A 19,110-nucleotide genomic window follows, 5' to 3' on the forward strand; every position below is an offset into this window, starting at 1 on the left:
GTCAATAAAGTAAATAATCTATATATCTAGATCTAAATTAGTGTTTAATGTGATCGATGAAAAAATTGCTTTGAAAAAAATCAAAATACCAGACTTTATAACCATAACACCGTAAGGGCTATTTTTGTGCTCTTGGATTTGCATGTAGATCTAGATAGACCTCTACATGAAGTCTAAAAAAAAACATAGACTCTAGATCAGGATCTTCCTTGACACTAATAATAAAGCTAGATCTATCAGCTTCAAGGATTTATTGTAGCAACATTTAAAACAGATTTTTTTCTACGCTAATGCTGATTTGCAACTATTTTTCTAAAATCTAGATCAAGACTCTAAATATTGTTGTTTTTTTTTGTTGTGATTGTCATAATTGCTTTTTTATTTGTAAATCCAACACACAAAAAAAAATAAATCTAGAAAAAAATCAGGTTACAACGAAGTTAAAAATTTAGAAATTCAAGATGGAAGCCGTTGCGCTTTGGGATTTCGAAGCAACTCAGCCAGATGAAATGAGTTTCCGAAAAGGCAATAAATTATGTGTAAGTTTTTATTTATGTAGATGTAGATCTTACAACTCATTTAAATAATCTATATTGGCTATTTTATTCAGTTTTTAGATAGAAAAATAGTTCGCATTAGACTCATCAACATTTCATTTCTTTTATTAACATTTTTTTTATCATTTTACAACTTCCTGGTTGTCTAACATTAACACTATTAACAGGTGACTTTTATAAATTCTTAAAGAATTAAGAATATGATTTATAAAGCTGTGAGCTTTATAACAAATGAATGTTCTTATTTTACTACATAAACACCATTAGTAAAATCATTACACTTGTCTTCAGGACCAAAGAGTAAATTGACTTTAAAAAAAAATTATTCACATTGAGTCATTCAAGTCATTGTAAAACATTGTTTATTTGTTAATTAAACGTAATTTTTTAATTGTAAACTAAATGTAAATTTTTTAATTGTAAACTAATGTAAAGTAGTAAAAAATTCATTAGAAAAGAATTTAAAACCAATACAATGGCCAATGTGGAGTACATTATGATTATAATAATCTTTATTTAATTTAAAACTATTTTAAACACTATAGTCGTATAGACTATAGTACTACTATAGACTATAGACTCACTATAGAGTCTAGAATCTAGATCACTGTGAGTGTGACTGTGACCAGAGTCTAGAATCTAAAATCTAAATCACGCTAGAGTCTACATCTAAATTCTAAACTATAAAACTATACTTACTAATTACAACAAAAAAATACAACACAATTTCCATAAAATATTCATAAAGATGAAAGACAAGATTTATCAGTATCTTATTCCATATTATTAGATCCCTATGACCCTATTATATAAAGCAGAATGTTTGGCGTATGTATGTCCCCGTATAGAAATAAAAATCGCTTGACCAATCTTGATAAAACTTGGCAGAAATGTTCCTTGGGTACCAACTTAGGCCGTAGTGTATGTATTGTAGCCCTAAAACAAACTTAAGACCCCCCAAAAAAAAAAAAAAAAAAAAAAAAAAGACCAACTCTATTACAGCTATCTATAGTATTTTATGGATCTAGGCCATGTTTACAATGTTGACATGAAAAAAGATCGAAAGGATTTAGACCTAGATCTAATTTTAAGAACTAAACTTTGCACTTATAGGGTTTTTTTTTACACATATGAAAATAGAAAATATAGTTTATTGATTTCATTATTTAATAAAATTAACCTTCAAATTTGTGTTTCAAAAGCATTATTACATAAATTCGTTATTTATATCTGCGAATTTAGATATCCCGATGCACATTCTTTCATTAGACATTACCAAATGGTTACACATTAACACATCTCTCTACTGAGTCTATTCCTTGACCTAGGTCTAAAACTCTTATTGAACTCTAAGATGATAAAACTTCTTTTTGCAAAGATAGTTTTATGCTTTAACACATGAACATACTAGTTATAGTCCATTCATTTCATATTTTAATCAAATTAATATTCAAATTTGTTTTTCTAAAGCATTTTTAATACATTCTTTCGCTGTTTGCTAAAGCTGCATAGCCGTGTTGAGATAGGCCTATATTCATTCATGAAAAAAGGTCACACATGTGCAGAGCAAAGCCTTCACGCAGCACAGAATGAACTCTATAAAAGCCAATTTTTAACTCTGATTGCCTATTGCAGACCTGCCTACCGTTACGCAAAATGCGTATTCGTTACGCAAAATCTCCCAAAAATGACCATTAGTACGCAAATACGCATTGAACCCGTCGCGTTACGCATTTCGTATCCTTTGGTTTTTTTTTCTCTCTTGGCTAGCTTACGAGCGGTCACGGAGGTCACGCTAAGCCGTCCTGTTGGGGGGACAGAAAAGGTGGGGGAACACTGTGTCCAGATCTATACGTTCTTACGTTGATTGGTTCTTAAAAGCAATTAGATTTAGTCTAGAAATGAAGAACGCGAGAGTGAGGGAGTGGCAGGTTGGTACCGTCAGTTAGCTGATACACCAACGTGACTTTTTTTTTTTTTTTTTTTGTAAGTTCATTATAGTAGAAATTAATTATGAGGAATCCCTGATTCCCGTATTCATTTGTATAGAAAAAAAATATCGAAGTGCTATCGATTCAAAACACATTGAGTGACATTGTAGATATCTAGTCTAGATCTGGATTCTAGATCTAGAATTTAGATAACTTGTTATACAGGAGTAGATCTAGAGTCTAGCTAGTCATTACGTTATGTCATGATTCTCTACATTACTCGTCAATCTAGGTCCAATTTAGTTGTAGTATGATTTAGATTAACTAGATCTAGATCGATAACATCTACTACCATCTAGTCTAGATCTAGATTAGATTCTTAGTCTTAGTATAGAATAGATCAAGGATGAAGGTAGGCCTACGAAAGTTTGGAGTAGACCTACGTTTGTAGCTGATCCACGGCATCGGTAACACTCTTGAGCCCAGATCTAGAGTAGATTATATTCATTATAAAGATTATAGACATAGATCCAGAGCTAGTCTAGATATCATCTCTATTGTCGTATTGATTTAGATTGTAGATATAGATCTAATCATGACATCTAGATCCAATATTATATATACACACACACACTCACATATATATATATAGGCCTATATATATATATATGACAAAATAGTGGATCGCGCAAGTCACGGTAAGTGTTACGCATTCAGGTGCCAAAATACGCATTTTGACCATCAGCGTTACACATTTGGACTTTTTTTGGTAGGCAGGTCTGCTATTGACTATTGAAATTGTGAAAACCTTTAATACCTTGGTACTATCCTAGACAATAAACTAAATTTTACTGCAAATACTGATTATATCAGCAAAAAAGGACAGCAAAGATTACGATTACTAAGAAAACTGTCCTCGTTTAATGTTAGCGAAAAGGCCTTGGCTATGTTTTATCACGCTCATATCTGCAATATTTTAAGTTTCAATATCACTGCCTGGTATGGCAATCTGAGCATTAAAAATAAAAATAAATTTTATAGAATCCTAAATGCTGCTGGTAAAATCATTGGCAAAAAACAAACCCCATTTGGGCAGTTGTTTGAGACAAACATCTATAAAAAAAAAAAGCTAATAAGATCCTCGAAATAAAGAATCACCCTTTGTGTCAGGATTTTGTGATTTTACCATCACAAAAGAGATACAAGACACCGATAGCAAAGACAAACAGACACAAACACTCTTTTGTTCCCCTGGCAATCAAATCATTAAATAAGAACAATCTGGTATAAACTTTGTCACATGTAAATTATGAGTGAGTCTGGTGTGAATGTACACTTTGGTTTCTTATAGTTATAATGTTTTTTGTTTGGTGTAATGCACAAATTGTAAGACAAATTTCCATACGGACAACAAAGATTATTATTATTATTATTAGTCTAGATCTAGATCTATGTCTACCTCAAGATCTACTTTATACTTTAACACATGAACATACAATATTAAGTCTATTCATTTCAAATTTTAATCAAATATATGAAGGCCTACAAGCAAATGTTTTAATTTGAAAAAATGGATTCAAGTAGATTAGCTATTTTGATTTGATGGCTTCATTCATAATATTTTTACATTTACACATTCGCTTTATTTATTACATTATTATTTCATTTCAATGTTTTAAAAACACTCTCAGTGACTATATCGACAATAATACGCAAATAAAGACCTGCGGGTCGCGAGTAAAATATGTCTAGTATATATATATATAATATACTAGCAGATGGCTTGCGCGCTGGACTGTCGTCCAGGACTTATCGATGGTGTTGGGTTCAAACCCTGGCCGCTCCAATCCCCTGTCGTCCCGCGGGAGGTTTGGACTAGGAAGTAAATTATCTTCAAGTCATGAAGAAACATCTGAAACTTGGAAAAACATTTTACAGCGGTACACACCAGCTATGCCAGTTGATTTGTTTCCATGCTTTAAATTGTTAATTATTGCCGAAACATCCCCTTGTTTTCTTTTTTTAAATGTTCATAAATGGGCCACATTTTAATGATAAACCTAACATACTTTTTTAGCCTGTGAAATTTCATTGTATCTGATACACTAATTCACAGGCTAATAAAGTTTAAAAAAGAAAAGAAGGGGGTGTTCTGGATTAGTGTATCTGATACAATGAAATTTCACAGCCTGCTCTCTGGAACACTCGGGTTAATAACAAAAAGTTAGTCCTTTGTACACATTCCCGTTCCCCTTTTTATTAATTTATTTTGGAGTTTTTTTTCTGTATAAATAAAAAGAAATATCACAATCAAAACATCTATGTGACATTTTATGGTGGCAAGTATGGGATAAAATGTCACATAGATAAGTTTTGATCGTGATTCGTGGGTCCTAAAGTGTGTGTAGTGATATATCTGGATCCTCAGTAAGGTTCAGACTACTTAAACTACAATCAGAATGCACTGAGCAAAACTTGAAATAGCAGATATATGAAGTTTAATCAAACATAATACATGTATAAATAGCATTTAAATGGCATATAAAGATCCAGCCATGTGTCGCTGGCTATACAAGTAATCACAATAAATTGTAATCCAAGTTTGAACAGTATCACTATATGTTAAGTCCCAGATGCATACAATATCTCGTAAGTCCACCCTCTGGCAGGACTAGGTAAATATTACCAGAATAACTTAAAATAAACAATCTGTTCTGTACACTGTCTACTCTCTCCCAAGCACCAAAAGTATCTCACTATATAATATTTTACTTTCTCTCTCTAAAACTCAGGTTTTTCTCTGCTTCTAGCACGAATATGATTTACTGCGATCACTCTAAATGTCACTACAGGTTAAATACAACAAAACATCATTTGATTTTATTTTAAGATTGCTGCCAGCATGTATTAAAGTTGTTTTTTTTTTGTATAGTGGTATAAGAAACAGCAATAGAGTTTGGAATGGAACTTAGTAAAAAATATATATTTAAAAAAAGACAGCTGTTAAGAAGATGAAAAGGTTTACTAATTATATTGAAATACAATAGTGTATGGTGGCAAGGATTAAATTCTACTTCTGTACAATTTAGAACACTTTGTTACATCCCTTTCACTGTAATGTTCATCTTATCAATGTCTTTGGATGTTATGATTTAGCTTTTAAAGTAACACACTATAACAATACTAGTAATAGGGTCCAGAAATCTGATTTACATTCTTACTTGAAATCATTTTGTGTTCAGGCCAGTTGTAACTGTTGAATTAACTAATATATATTGCAGAAATATGAGCTCTCTCTCTCTCTACTTGCACAATAGTCAACACAGACCAGTGGTTTTCAATTTTGAGATTTGGGGGTCAATTTTTTTAAATCTTTTTCTGGATAAATACCACATATAAGAATTGTGTATTGGCCCATTTTAAATTGTAAAAATTTAAGTAGTTTGTTAACAGCTGAATAGGAATTAGTGTCATTAGGCTATGGGACCATAGTTTGTACAAAAAGTTGAGACTCACTGGCATACTTAACTTTCCCAACTAGACCAAGAGACTCAAAGGGAGTCTTTGTTACAAAATTTATATCAGCTCTGAATTTCAAGACTGTTATTTCATTTCAATTCCCTTTTTGTTTTGGTTCTACTGGGAAGTGACACTCTGGTTTTGATAAGAAAGTTCTGGAGGAAATCATTTATACAACTTGAAAATACAACCTTAAAAATTATAATTAATTAATAATAAAAAAACTGAGTTGAAACTAATTATTCTCTTCAAAACTTGTTAAATTCCACCATTTTCACCTTTTTTTACCTATAAAACTTAATTTGTGTAATCTTTAGGTTATGAATAATGAGGATTCAGGTTGGTACAGAGCTATAATGGGAATGCATTCTGGTTATATCCCAGCATCCTATATCAAGATGGAACCAAAAGAGTAAGTTATTTCATAAACATAATTTTATCTGTCCTTCAAATATTTGTTAAAATTTTTTTTAGTTATGTGAATTTATACAAAACTTCATAATTGATCATTTAAAAGAATTTTAAACTGCATTTAAAAATTATTATTTTTTGTCATAGCGGTTGAGTTTTTTTTTTATGTAAACAATAGAAAAAGTTTTATACTTCTCTTCATGATAAAAATGTTTTGAAATAGGTGTCTAGAGTTTATTTTAAATCAAGAGAAGGTAATTTTTAAAAAATATACTTGAAAAATTAAATATAAATGCAAATCTTGCAGTGACCTAAATATCTTGTCATAAATGTGGCAGGCAAAACCATAAATGTCTTATTTTAAGTTCACTTTTCAGTATCTCTGCAGAAGTTTATTTTGCTACCTCTGTAAGAGATCTCTAGCTGGCTTTTTTATTTATTTATTTTTTTATTTTTTTTTTTTTACAAGAAACTTTATATATAACTCTATGAGGCAAGCTGGTGTTAGAGCTATAAATGTGTTTCTAGGGAAACCTCTGTTATTCCATCTTCTTTTAAGCTCTAAAAAAAAATTCTCTTTGGCAAAGTCCTCCTCCTATTACAAAGAATTGATAAAGGTACAACTATCAACACTTCAGACTTTGGACTCATTGAAGACTGTTGCATTAAAGTAGTCTGTAGTCTCAAACTAACAAACTTTAGGCTATTATTCTTAAAAAGTATACACATTTGTTTAAAAAGTTAGCATTTTCTGTGGCATGTTCATTGTTGAACCTCTACAGTTGTGACTTCCTAATAAATGAAGCCATCAGTTTATCATCAATATTTAGTGTCGAAAGCACATCATGTGGGCCTCATTGCACTTTATTTTTGTTTTGTTTTATTTTGCTTGTGTCATTCTATTTATTTGTGGAAGATAATCTTATGAAACATTTTTGCATTCTGTGTATTGCCTGTCAGCTGGTACAGAGAGCCTATGACTAGAAATGAAGCAGAAAGATTCCTTTTACAGAAGGCAGTCAATGGCTCATTTTTACTTACTGATGGTGCCTTTATTATCAGAAAAAGTGAATCAGACAGAAATGGTTTTGCACTTTCCGTCAAGTAAGACATTTAGCTTTTAGGAAGTCTTAGTTTTAAATATTATTATTGTAATTTATACAATGGCAATATATAAACATATGAAATCAGACTTAAATTTGCAGTCAAAAATATTGATACAAAGAGCTTAGTCAGTACTTATGTAGTTGACAGATCTAGAGAAAATTTCTTTGCTCGAGTGCCGCAAAACTTTTGGTTGCCTAACATATAAAAGGTGTGACATTATAAGTCCTGAATATTAAAAAATATGCAGCGGCATATAATTCATGTATGTTTCACTAGAGGGTCATGAGTTATCTGAAAATAGCTTCCATGGCTAGATGTTGAAAGTCAGTCATGCCAACCCACAAACATCCCCCTGAGAGCAAAAATAGTTTCTAGGCTTGTCCTGAACTTTAAACCTTAGTGCTTGGGACAATATTTTGTAAGCTATTTCAGAGCAATCCTGAAGCCATAAAAAATAATAAGTCAGCTCAGTTTGTACTTGGTAAATTGGCAGCATTTTTATATTTTTCAATTCCTTCTATTAGCTCACATTATTGGTGAGTGGAAGGAAAAAGCTGGTCAAAAGTCTGGAAATTCCCAGAAACAGCAAAGGTAACCTCGTTGTTAATGAGACTAGTGATATTGGCTCAATCCTCATACTGGCCATTTCTTTTCAATGATGATCAGATTTTATCTAATTTGATTTGATCAAATCAGATCCACTTTAATTTAACATAAAGTGGGAATTGATTTTTTTTTTAAGTGACTTATTATAATTAATCTTTTAGCTCCTTTTCAGTTTTAATCTCATCAAAATAAAATATTAAAATATTACATCTATTTTTTTTATTTTCCAGACACGAGGACACAGTACAACACTTTAAAATATTAACAGACTCAAACAACAAATTTTATATCTGGCCTAATTCTGTCTTTCCATCAATTAATCAGCTAGTTGAACGTTACCGCTCTGAAAATGTTTCTGGTGATGCTAGGAAATTAATTTATTTGAGGGATGTTAAGCAGGAGGTAAATGACAATTTTCTTTTGAAATGTAGTTTTGGCATTGTTTCTATTGGGAATAATGAATTGTTAAGTAAGTGGTTTCTTGTGGTTGATTTTTTAGTAGCCAGCACTTTACCTTTACTTGATGGATGCAACAAATGGCAGTTATCTGATGGAGCTGAATGGAGTCAAGTTAACTTACATAGTCACCAGATTGACTGTATTAACATTCCATATTAGTAGTAAAAAAAAAAGTAAAGTTCCCCTTTCAGACCTTGTTGTCTATAGAGCAGATGATGTAGAGGTCATCTGTTTCTGTGGCCTACGGTTAACGAGGTTGAGATGTGACCAGTACAACGACCAACTGCCTTTACTTTTACCCAACTAATTTCAGATACCCATTCTATATTAGTAGATTAAAATGTTTTAGTTTCAGACCTACTGGACATGAATACTTTTGTCAGTTTAAAGTTTTTTTAATATTAAGTCAGTAAAATAAAGATTATATTTTTCTAAAATAAAATTTGAAAACATTTGTCGTTTCAGTTGTACGAAGCCATGTATGACTTCACTCCAACCAACCAGGAAGAGTTGGCCTTGAAGAAGGGAGATGTTATCAGGCTACTGGCCAAAAGTGACCCCAACTGGTGGGAAGGGGAGGTGAATGGCAGGATGGGGTTCTTCCCAAAAAATTATGTAAAGGAATACAAGTAAAAGGTGTTATGGAGGTGTTAGGAGTATTACTATAACAGAGTGCCCTCTACTGGTGAAATATTTGACTAAATAACTCCTTGATGAATATGTACATAATTTATAACTTTGATCTAGTATGCTAGTATTTGGAGGATATCAACAAGAAAAGAAGAAAAAACTCTATTTGTCTCAAATAATAGTGTTTTTTTTGTTGTTGTTTTTTATTATTTACAGATTAAATTGTTTTATTTGTTTTTTTTTCATAAAAGTGTTATTGTTTTTATAGCAGCATCTAATGTTGATGGCATATTTGAAAAGTAATGTGTTGTTTGTTGGAAATTATAACTTCTTGTGTTTTGACTGGTGGTCGGATACAATCATGTGATGGCTTTTTGTTAAATCTGGCCCCCTTGCTTTCTAATGGATGCAAGATTTGTCTTGGTTGTTGACACATGTTACTTCTATGAATTGTTTGTATCTACTGCAACAACACAACTTAGTATTAATAGTGTTGATTTTTTTTGTTGATGTTAGGTTTGTGTACTTGAAACATTGCTGTGATTTCTATACATGTCTTATGTATGGTTTGATTTCATGCTAATCTGCTTTGAATTGCCTAGATGATGTATTGGCCTTCAAACAATTCCAAGAGATGAAGAGAAATAGTCTCTGTTAACACAATTTGTTGTTTCTAAATTTACTGTTTTTGTGTACCTCAGCAACTAGACATAAGATAGATTTGCAAAAAAAAAAAAATACCTATTTTATTACCAGTGCCAAGAAACTTAAAAAATACTTTGCTACCATGTATGGAAGATTTGTGGTTATGTTTGTAAATATGCAAGAGGGTTTTTGTTATTTGTATATATTTGATGTTAAGCTTAAATTGATTGTAAATAGCTTTGTTTTCTTTTGAATATTTACTACTTTGTCTAGCACAATCCACATCCACTTAATGGAACCTGGCTATTTGGATAGCTTGTCCACTTGTATAAACTGCAGGCTCTAATTCATCTTTATTGTTCAACATAAATTCATTTTTGTGCATCCGCTTATGTGATTTTGTGTTGGGTTTTTTTACTCCATGAAGTTGGCCTAGAATGGGATGTGCATTGCTCTTGTTTTAAACCCAAATTATTTTTTTTTAAGATACAAATCTCATATCTAGTTAAATAGAAAATGAAACCACATCCAGTTTCACATATTTTTTTATAGAAAAGAAAAGCTTTACTTACGGACAAACAAATTTGTTTAACTTTTTTTTTTTTACTAAGAATAATTAATACTATTTGAGCGTGTCAAATTCTGCGTTAGATCCAAAATGAAGTAATTTTTGTTGTTGTTGTTGTTTAGGTTTAACATATATTTATTGACAGTACTTATTGTGTGTATTGTTATTGCAAACACAAACAGAAGAAACAGAGTCCTTGTCACTATGTTGGACTTGTTGCTAGAAACCAATGTTCTGGTTCAGTCTTCCATTAGGTCCAGCCCCACTTTAAATGCGTTTGTGACAAGAATTATTCTTTTAACAAGCCAACACAGCAGACCACTAAAATCTGATGTTTCTTGTTCACTTTACAAGTGACTAGTTTTCATTAAAAACTATACATTGCTTTTCAACAGCAGATTGTTGTGAAGATCTAACATATTATGTTTTGTTTTTATTAGTGTTTGTAAATTGGTTGTACAAATTAATCACTGCAAAGTGCATAGACTTTTTTTTATGGAAGTACATTTTCTGGCTTTTTGTTTTTTTATATTTCTTGTTGGATTATAAGATAAGCAATATTTATTAGGTTGGTCAGATTTATAGTATCAAATATGAAAAGGATAAACTAAGTATACATTCTAATAGTGAAATCTGTGTTTTAAGTTGCATAATATTTTTATAGAAATCAAAATGCTTTATTGGCAAAAAAAAAAAGGTATAAATGATGGGACCAAAGTGGTATATTTTAAGTGTCATATTTATTGACTTGCAGAATGGGCTGTTCAAATAAAGATCAATCCTGTTCTTTGGGAAGCTTTCTTGAATGAAATCATTATTTGTAGCTTTTAGTAGGCTATGTAAAAAAAAACATGCCATAGTTGTGTTTAAAATATTAAATTTCATTTTTTATTTTGGTTTTCAAGATCTTTTGATATTGAAGCACTTTGGTTTTCTTGTCCACCTAATATCTCTTTATTATCTTAATATGCTTGTTCCATATTTTGTGAATTGAAGGAAACAAGTTTAATGACTGGATCATTTTATATTTTCAAAAGTATCAACTATGTAGTTTTATGGGCCATATGTAATGATGTCATTTGTCAATGAGCTAAACAAAAAATGTTGTTTTGTTTCCACAGCTTCCAATGATTTTATGTTCTTGTTTGCACACTAGTGTTATGCTCAGTACTTAGAGACAAAAAAAATAATGGAAATGCTGTCAAGATAACATTTATGCCCCATTACTCAGTGCAAATTGTACTGTGTTCATAAATGTGATGAATAGAGTAAGTCTGTTGAGATCCATTGTCTCTTTTGTATATTGTACATATGCGAGCATGTGAACCCTTCATGTACACATTGCAATCTAATGACTCCTAGAACTAGGGCTCCCCAAACAATGTACATGGTCAAGTCTCTTCTGAAGGCTATGTATTATAACACTGCATTATATCTACCTGGAGTAGACTTCATCTTTGTCCTGGTTAGACACACTGATGGAAATGAAATCACTGTCATGACTTTTGTTACTATTAAAAAAAACCATCAAATGTATGTTTGTAATAAAAAGCTGTTTCTGAGCTTCTGGGTTGTCTTTTTCTTACTGGGATGTTGCTTGGCTTAGTAAATTCCTAGGACACACGATCTGTGACACTAACCTATGTACCCAGTATTTCAAGAAGTATGTTGATCTGATTCTGACATACGTTTGGTGAATTATTATATCTCAAGGCTTACATTTACTGATCAAGTAACTAATTAGCAACATATTAAGGCTTTCAATTTACTGATCAACAAAACCATCAGACTTTGGTCCACAGTTATATTGGATACTAAATTCTGCCTATACGTTGTGCATGACTCTGAGTGGTCCACTTGAAACACCAAAAACCCATACTTTCACTTGCGTGAAAACGGTGATCTCAAACTGATATCGGCGGATTCCCAGGGGTCAGCAGAAACATGAAAATACCATTATCTATCATTAAAATTTCTTTGCTAAAAGCCAGTTTATCCGATCTGATAATGTTAATATGAATCAACTCGACCTCTTGACTGTTTGTCTATGGCGACCTTATCTACTGGGTATTAAACCTTTTTTGCACCGTGGACCAACTCCGATCCCAAACCTAGTCCATAATAATAGAGTAGTAGCTTATTGAAATAGTGACGCACTTGAACCAAAGTTACCAAACAAGGAAAGGCAAGTTTTGATTTCAAAAACATCCCAATTGTATAGTATGGATTATTGTACAGAAGTTGTCGACTACTTTCTCATCTTCATATTTGGTACAACTTGGATTCGACGCCTACTGCATTTCATCTCAAAGAAAAGAAACTAACTAGAAACTTTGCGGTTGCTTCTTACATCACCCTAATCCAAAGTCATTAACTTTTTACAATTTTATTTTAAACAAAATTTAATAATCTCAATAAACACACCTACAATAAAATGTTTTTTTTTCTTTACATTTGTAACATGTATACTATAGGCTACATTTATTTAGCTTTTTCACTCAGGGAATCGTGGACAAGTTTTGACTATATAAAGGAGGTCTCCGTGTCGAAAAAGTTTGAGAACCACTGACTGTAATACAAGTGGGTTGCTAATAAGGAAGAAAAGAGAACGCTGATTCGCTTAACTGTTGTGATAACATTAACAATTGCTGCCATAAGTGGATTTTAAGATGTTTAATAGTAAAAATAGGAGAACTTGTCCTTACTGACTAACCCGTAAATGGACAATGTTACTATAAAAAATATTTGGAGATTTTTTTTTTCCTATGGTAGAATAAGCTAAATAAGATTTTAAATTCTATCAGTTATATCCCATGAGACGAATGTCGTTCCAATTAAAGAAATCGGACAATTATTAGGCCTACAATGTAAATATCTCGATTTATTTTTTTAAATCTCATTTTATTTGTCGGTTGGAAGTTGGAACTCTAAGCTGATATCCTCGACAAATCCATACCAAGAATTGCATCTCAGTCGGTCATTGCTGGTGATTTTGCGCGCACGTTGATACATTGTTTTATTAGACTTTTGATTCGAGTGTCACACTGCCACCATTTCATCTGGTTGACCTACTTGATCAGGCGTGCCCTGCATGTAGGGTCTCAAATTTTTATGTTGTGTTTCGCCTGACTTAGTAAGCTTGCTCTTCGTTAGTGGCTCAAGTGGCTCCGTGCTGTCATTTGTAGCTTCTGTCTGTAAACTTTATCGGATTTCCGGCTCACTAACCATACAAAGGTGACCTAGTTTTTAAAAAAACGTTTGCAACAAGTAACTCTTGGGGGAGGGTTTAAAAGAGACAAACATTTTTCTGCCTATTAATTAACCCTTCGAAAGGTTAGCCGCCATGCAATGTCAACATAAAGGTATTGCCATATTGTAACCACTGGCGGATCCAGGGGGGGGCGGTAGGGGCGATCGCCCCCCCCCCCACTCGGCCGACCCCCCCCCGGGGGGGGGCGGACGAACTTTAGTATAGGATTCACACAATTTGTATACGAATTTATTACTTATGTTAAAAATATATACTAATTATTTATATTTCAACCTATTTTTAGATTATTTCGCCCCCCCCTCTAGTATGTTGGCCGATTTGGTGGGGTCGGGAGGGGGCGATGGTATCAATCCCGCCCCCCCCCCCCCTTAACTTTCGAGTGGGGGGGGCGGTCCAATTTATTAGTAGAAATCACAGCCTGCTAACAAAATCAATTAAATATATAGATCCTTGTATATTTTAACCGATCTTTATATTATGTCGTTCCCTGTTTGCCGATTGGTGGTGAAAGGGGATGAATACCTCTTCTGCCCTTCCCACCTAAACCCTTTGAGTGGGGGGGGGGCGGTCCGTTTTTATTGAGAAATCATAGTTTGTGAACAAAATTAGTTGAATCAATATATAAATTTTATATTATGTCGCTCCCTTTCTGGAACTCCATTTATGAGTAATGAGTTGTAGATGTCAGGAGAATACGTTTCTGCAGAGAAGAATGCAAGAAAACGCTTTTGGCGTCGGGGCTTCGCCCCGAACTTCATTTATGGGTAATGAGTTGTAGATGTCAGGAGAATGCGTTTCTGCAATGAAGAATGCAAGAAAACGCTTTTGGCGTCGGGGCTTCGCCCCGAACTACATTGTGAAGAATGAGCTGTACTTGTCAGGAGAATGCGTTTCTGCAGTGAAAAAAGCAAGAAAACGCTTATGGCGTCGAACTTCACCAGAGAACCTTATAGCGCTGCCCCAGTTGTTTTGGTTTTCGCCGAAGGTTGAGAAATGCTGCTTTTTTTATTCTCATATTTATATATATATATATATATATATATATATATATATATATATATATATATATATATATATATATATATATATATATATATATGTGTGTGTGCGTGTGTGTGTGCGTGTGTGTGCGCGCGCGCGCGCTGTATGCACGTTTATGCGTAGGGTTAGGGTTTACTGGGCGTTAGGGTTAGGGTTTTGAAAAAAATCGCCCCCCCCCCACTCCAAAGTTCTGGATCCGCTAGTGATTGTAACTGACACAAACTCCAGCTAAAATAAACCTGCCCACTGTACTGTCGAGCATTCCGGGCTCACATAGGTCTCACCAGCCACACGAGGAGGCACAAAACCCCAGTGCAAAGCCCTAAGCCCCCCCTGAATGACGAATGAGGTCATCATCGAACCACGATGGACGAACTATATATTTAAAAGCATCTTCTGTTAGTTGCCATTTTACAAAGCTAGTTTGCTGATAAATAAATTGATAAACTGAAAGTATTTAGCAAAATGTAAGAGCAGATTGTTGGCACAACCCAGTTTCTGTTTGTTACCTGGGAAGTCTATTGCATGAGTCGTTTCTTGACTCCCTTAATAAGCATCAGCAATACACCTCCAGAGACCCAAAACATGTCACACTTTAAAAATAAATAAATTCGGTTTCCAGGGCGTAAAATGCAGGAATGATCTTAGCGACCGATCTCAATGGATGGTGATGGAATTCACATTGATGCAAGGTTAAGTGGTACAACCCTCCTTCCTCACGACTTTAGACGCCAAATGATTTAGGGGCGGGGGGTAGACAGGAGCATTTCAGAAAATGTCATTTGAAAAAGGAAGGGGAAGTCTTCAGAGTTCAAAGTAAATTTTCAACGCTCTACTTGGCTAATATCAAGGACTAACAACTCTGCTTAAGTCGGGTTTCGAACCTCGAGCCTCCTTAATAGGTAGACGAGCCAAGCTCAAGCGTACTCATCCTCTCGGCCTCACATCCCATTTCATGTAGCATTTTTTTTCCCTTCTGAAGTCTATTATGAGCATTATTATTTTGTGTGTGTGTGTGACACTTAGCTATAAGAAGTTGTCAATGCTTCCGTTTGTAAATTCGATATTGAGTTTCTTCTCCCGAACTAAAGAGTACTGAAATGGCAGTATTGTCGCCAGCGTCTTTGAAGAATATCCTCTTCAGTAGGCTGCTGTGGGAGGCGCTGTGGCTGAGTGGGAGAGTGGCTTGGCTTCCCAACCCGGGATCCCGGGTTTGAAACCAGGTGAAGGTTCGGATTTTTAAATTCGGGATTCTTAGGACGCCTCTAAGTCCACCCAGATCTAATGGGTACCTGACATTAGTTAAGGAAAGTAAAGGCGGATGGTCGTTGTGTTGGCCACATGATACCCTAGCTACATAAACAGATGACCGTTACAACATTAGTCCTATAGATCGCAGTGTCTTAAAAGGGAACTGAGTGGAAAAAATTTAACGGAGTCAAGGAGTATTCTAATGTCATGTTGAAAAGTATGTACAATACCGGAATAAGTACTGGTAGGCCTACACAAACTTGTGAAGCCCCCATACATAGAGAGTTGATAATTTGATGTTAACTTTTAACAAACTGAAGACGTTGGATTAGGAAATTTAGAACCCTTTCTGTACGTAGGAGCTGACATTTAAATTATTTATTTTGTTTGTCATTCGATGTGTCTATGATGTTGAAATCCGATGAGAAATCTACAAAGAGCACTCAAGCATTTGGGTGTATAGAGATACTAATAGAGCTGGTCCAAAAGCAATAGAATTGCACCCTCAGTTCCCCTGATGCATTGTAGGCAAACTGGTGGTAAAGATGTAGACCTTATTGACTTTTGCTACAAGTTATTTCAGCAAATATTATTCAAAGCATTTTATGAATATAGGTGTTAGTGGTGCTGAGAGGTGTTTTTCTGATAGCATATACCGGTAATTTTCAATAAAACATGAAATACTTACTATTGAAAAACAAAACTATTCTCTGTCTTTTCTATTGTCTAGAATATATGGCCATGTTCAAGTTTGTTTAGAGTTACTACAAGTGGATGTTGGGTCTAAAAAACAAAAAAAACAACATCTTCTGTGTTAAGTATAAACGTGACTTTTTAATCATCATTTCCATCAACATTTCAGCATTCAATTACAAGTTAGTGCTGGAACTACAAAAATATAAATGAACAATATCAAAGTTTTGATTGTTAAGAAAATCACAGAATGGATTTTGTACAAGAATATTTACTAAGTACACAAAGTGACTTTTTGTGTAGTCCTGTACACTGTCTACATTAGCAGTTCTCAAACTGTTCAGAAGGGAAGCAAGTCTGTGGCATTTAAATTGTAGTTGTATTAATCACGTAACTACATCATTACTATGAATCTTTACAAAAAAAATGTAACTATCATCTTCTAAGGAGGATCTTTCATCCTGTTTTTTAAGGGCATCTGAAACAAAATGGATTCAATTCTTCTGAATATATCTAGGCCAATGCAATTCTAGAGTTTATCTGACAGAAGTTTCGAATGTGTCCCTACAAGGTGCCCTGTTGAATACTAAAATGATTGTACCACCAAGCCCAAATAAAAGCCTATTACAAACATACATGTGCTTTACTGCTTCCAATGTACCACATCTCAACCTTCAGGAATGAACTGTCCCACACCTTCTATTTTTACCTGCACTCTTTCTTACTAGAAGCAATGGGAGTTGTAGCCATCAGAGGAATTCATTTTTGAAGCTCAGAATGCAGGGCAAGGCCCAGGCAATACAGGGTAAGCTTAGAGTTCTCCCTCCAGCTGGCTGAAGGGGAAGGAGCACTGACATCCATATTTTGGTCTGGGGGTGTGTCACAAGTAAAAGTTTCAAGAAATACTGGTCTACATTAATCTCATACATACAACAATAATAATATCATAAACTACGGTGTCATGGGTTGAAAAGTCTACAATTGACTTGAAAAGTTTCCAAACAGTTAGCTTCACAACATCCAGCTCTCTGCCTCCTGCAGTTGTTAGGACACAAAACAAAGTCACATTGTGAGCAGTGTCAGAACAAATGGACTTTAGCATACAAGACTTCTTCAAGCAAACTCTCTACTTTCTGATAGGGAAAAACTACAAAAGCAGAAAACACTGTCATTAAAGATGAGAACAACCACTACAAAAATAGATGAGAAAAAGAATAACACAATTTCAAAAAAAAAAACAACATACATTGATTCAATGCATTTGAAAGAGAAAGGCCACTAATCAAAACAGATTACACAAGTATTTGAATTGCATCTTTAGGAAACCTAGCCAGTCTATGATCTGTGCACATGTAGACCCAATAGCATTTTGCATAGATGTACTTTCAATGTGTTGAATTTGTGACATCAATTCATGTTACAAACTTTTCTGGCACTGTATTTGACTTCTGTGTTTTCTATTTAGTAACTAACTAAAATTTTATTTACTCAAGAACACATTAGAGATAGAGCATTCAAAATGAAATTCCTTGCCAATAATTGAATAGGAATTAAGATTTTTTATAACAAGTTTCAGACATCGCATTAAAAAAAAAGATTGTTGTATAAATTCATACAAAAAATATTCTTTTAGCTGTTGGTTTTGTTGCCAAGTTATTGCTTTTGGTCAAACTTGTTAAGGTTTTCATCACAGGTAAAAAATATTAAACCAATTTTTCTATAACGCATACAAACAAACCTTTTATTTTCTAGAAATATTGATAGAAGAAAATTATCTGCTAATTAACAAATTTGCATTACTCTAAACCAGGGGTGGGCAAATTACGACCCGCAGGCCACATGTGGCTCGCCAAAATGTTTTATGCGGCCCGACAATACCTACATAAATCAGGTGTGCCCACACTATATTCATATAAAAATGCAAATATATTACATATATCTATACAAAATATTGAAATTGTCGCATTATAAAAAGCTCCAAGTAAACGAAGATTATGCTTATTGGCTATACATCAATACACTCAGATTATGCTTATTGGCTATACATCAATATACTCAATTCAAGACACAATCTCTTATCAGTATTTATTCAATGCTATGAAAAACTGTATTAAATGTTGGGTAGGCTTCGAATAAGATGGCAGTGTAACAACTGATGGAGCTTGATCTTTGACTGAGAAAAATAGTTTCTTTTGTTTATATATATAAAATATCCCAACCATAAACTCTAAACAGGAAAGTTTGCACAAAGCTACATAAAATTTCAACATATTAATGATCAAATTGAAACAGTAATCATACTTAATAGTCTAGAGGTGTAAACCACATGTAGTTCTGATTTAGGAACAATATAATTCAATGCATCAGCTAGCTTAGCTATGTTTCTTCAAGGAACATTGACTGTGACTTTGTTACTAATAT

The 19,110-nt window shown here is 33.5% G+C and overlaps 1 protein-coding gene across 1 annotated transcript; it reads left to right on the forward strand.

Moving 5' to 3' along the window:
* Window positions 1-148: 148 nt before the first annotated feature.
* Window positions 149-11,995, forward strand: LOC106069934 (sex muscle abnormal protein 5-like). The gene is made up of 5 exons (XM_013229747.2): window positions 149-539; window positions 6,325-6,419; window positions 7,379-7,522; window positions 8,362-8,533; window positions 9,056-11,995. Exons 1-5 carry the CDS (start codon window positions 462-464, stop codon window positions 9,221-9,223), a joined length of 657 nt encoding a protein of 218 aa, XP_013085201.1. The 5' UTR covers window positions 149-461; the 3' UTR covers window positions 9,224-11,995.
* Window positions 11,996-19,110: the final 7,115 nt, after the last annotated feature.

Source organism: Biomphalaria glabrata, chromosome 2 (assembly GCF_947242115.1).
Source record: "Biomphalaria glabrata chromosome 2, xgBioGlab47.1, whole genome shotgun sequence".
Lineage (NCBI taxonomy): Eukaryota > Metazoa > Mollusca > Gastropoda > Planorbidae > Biomphalaria > Biomphalaria glabrata.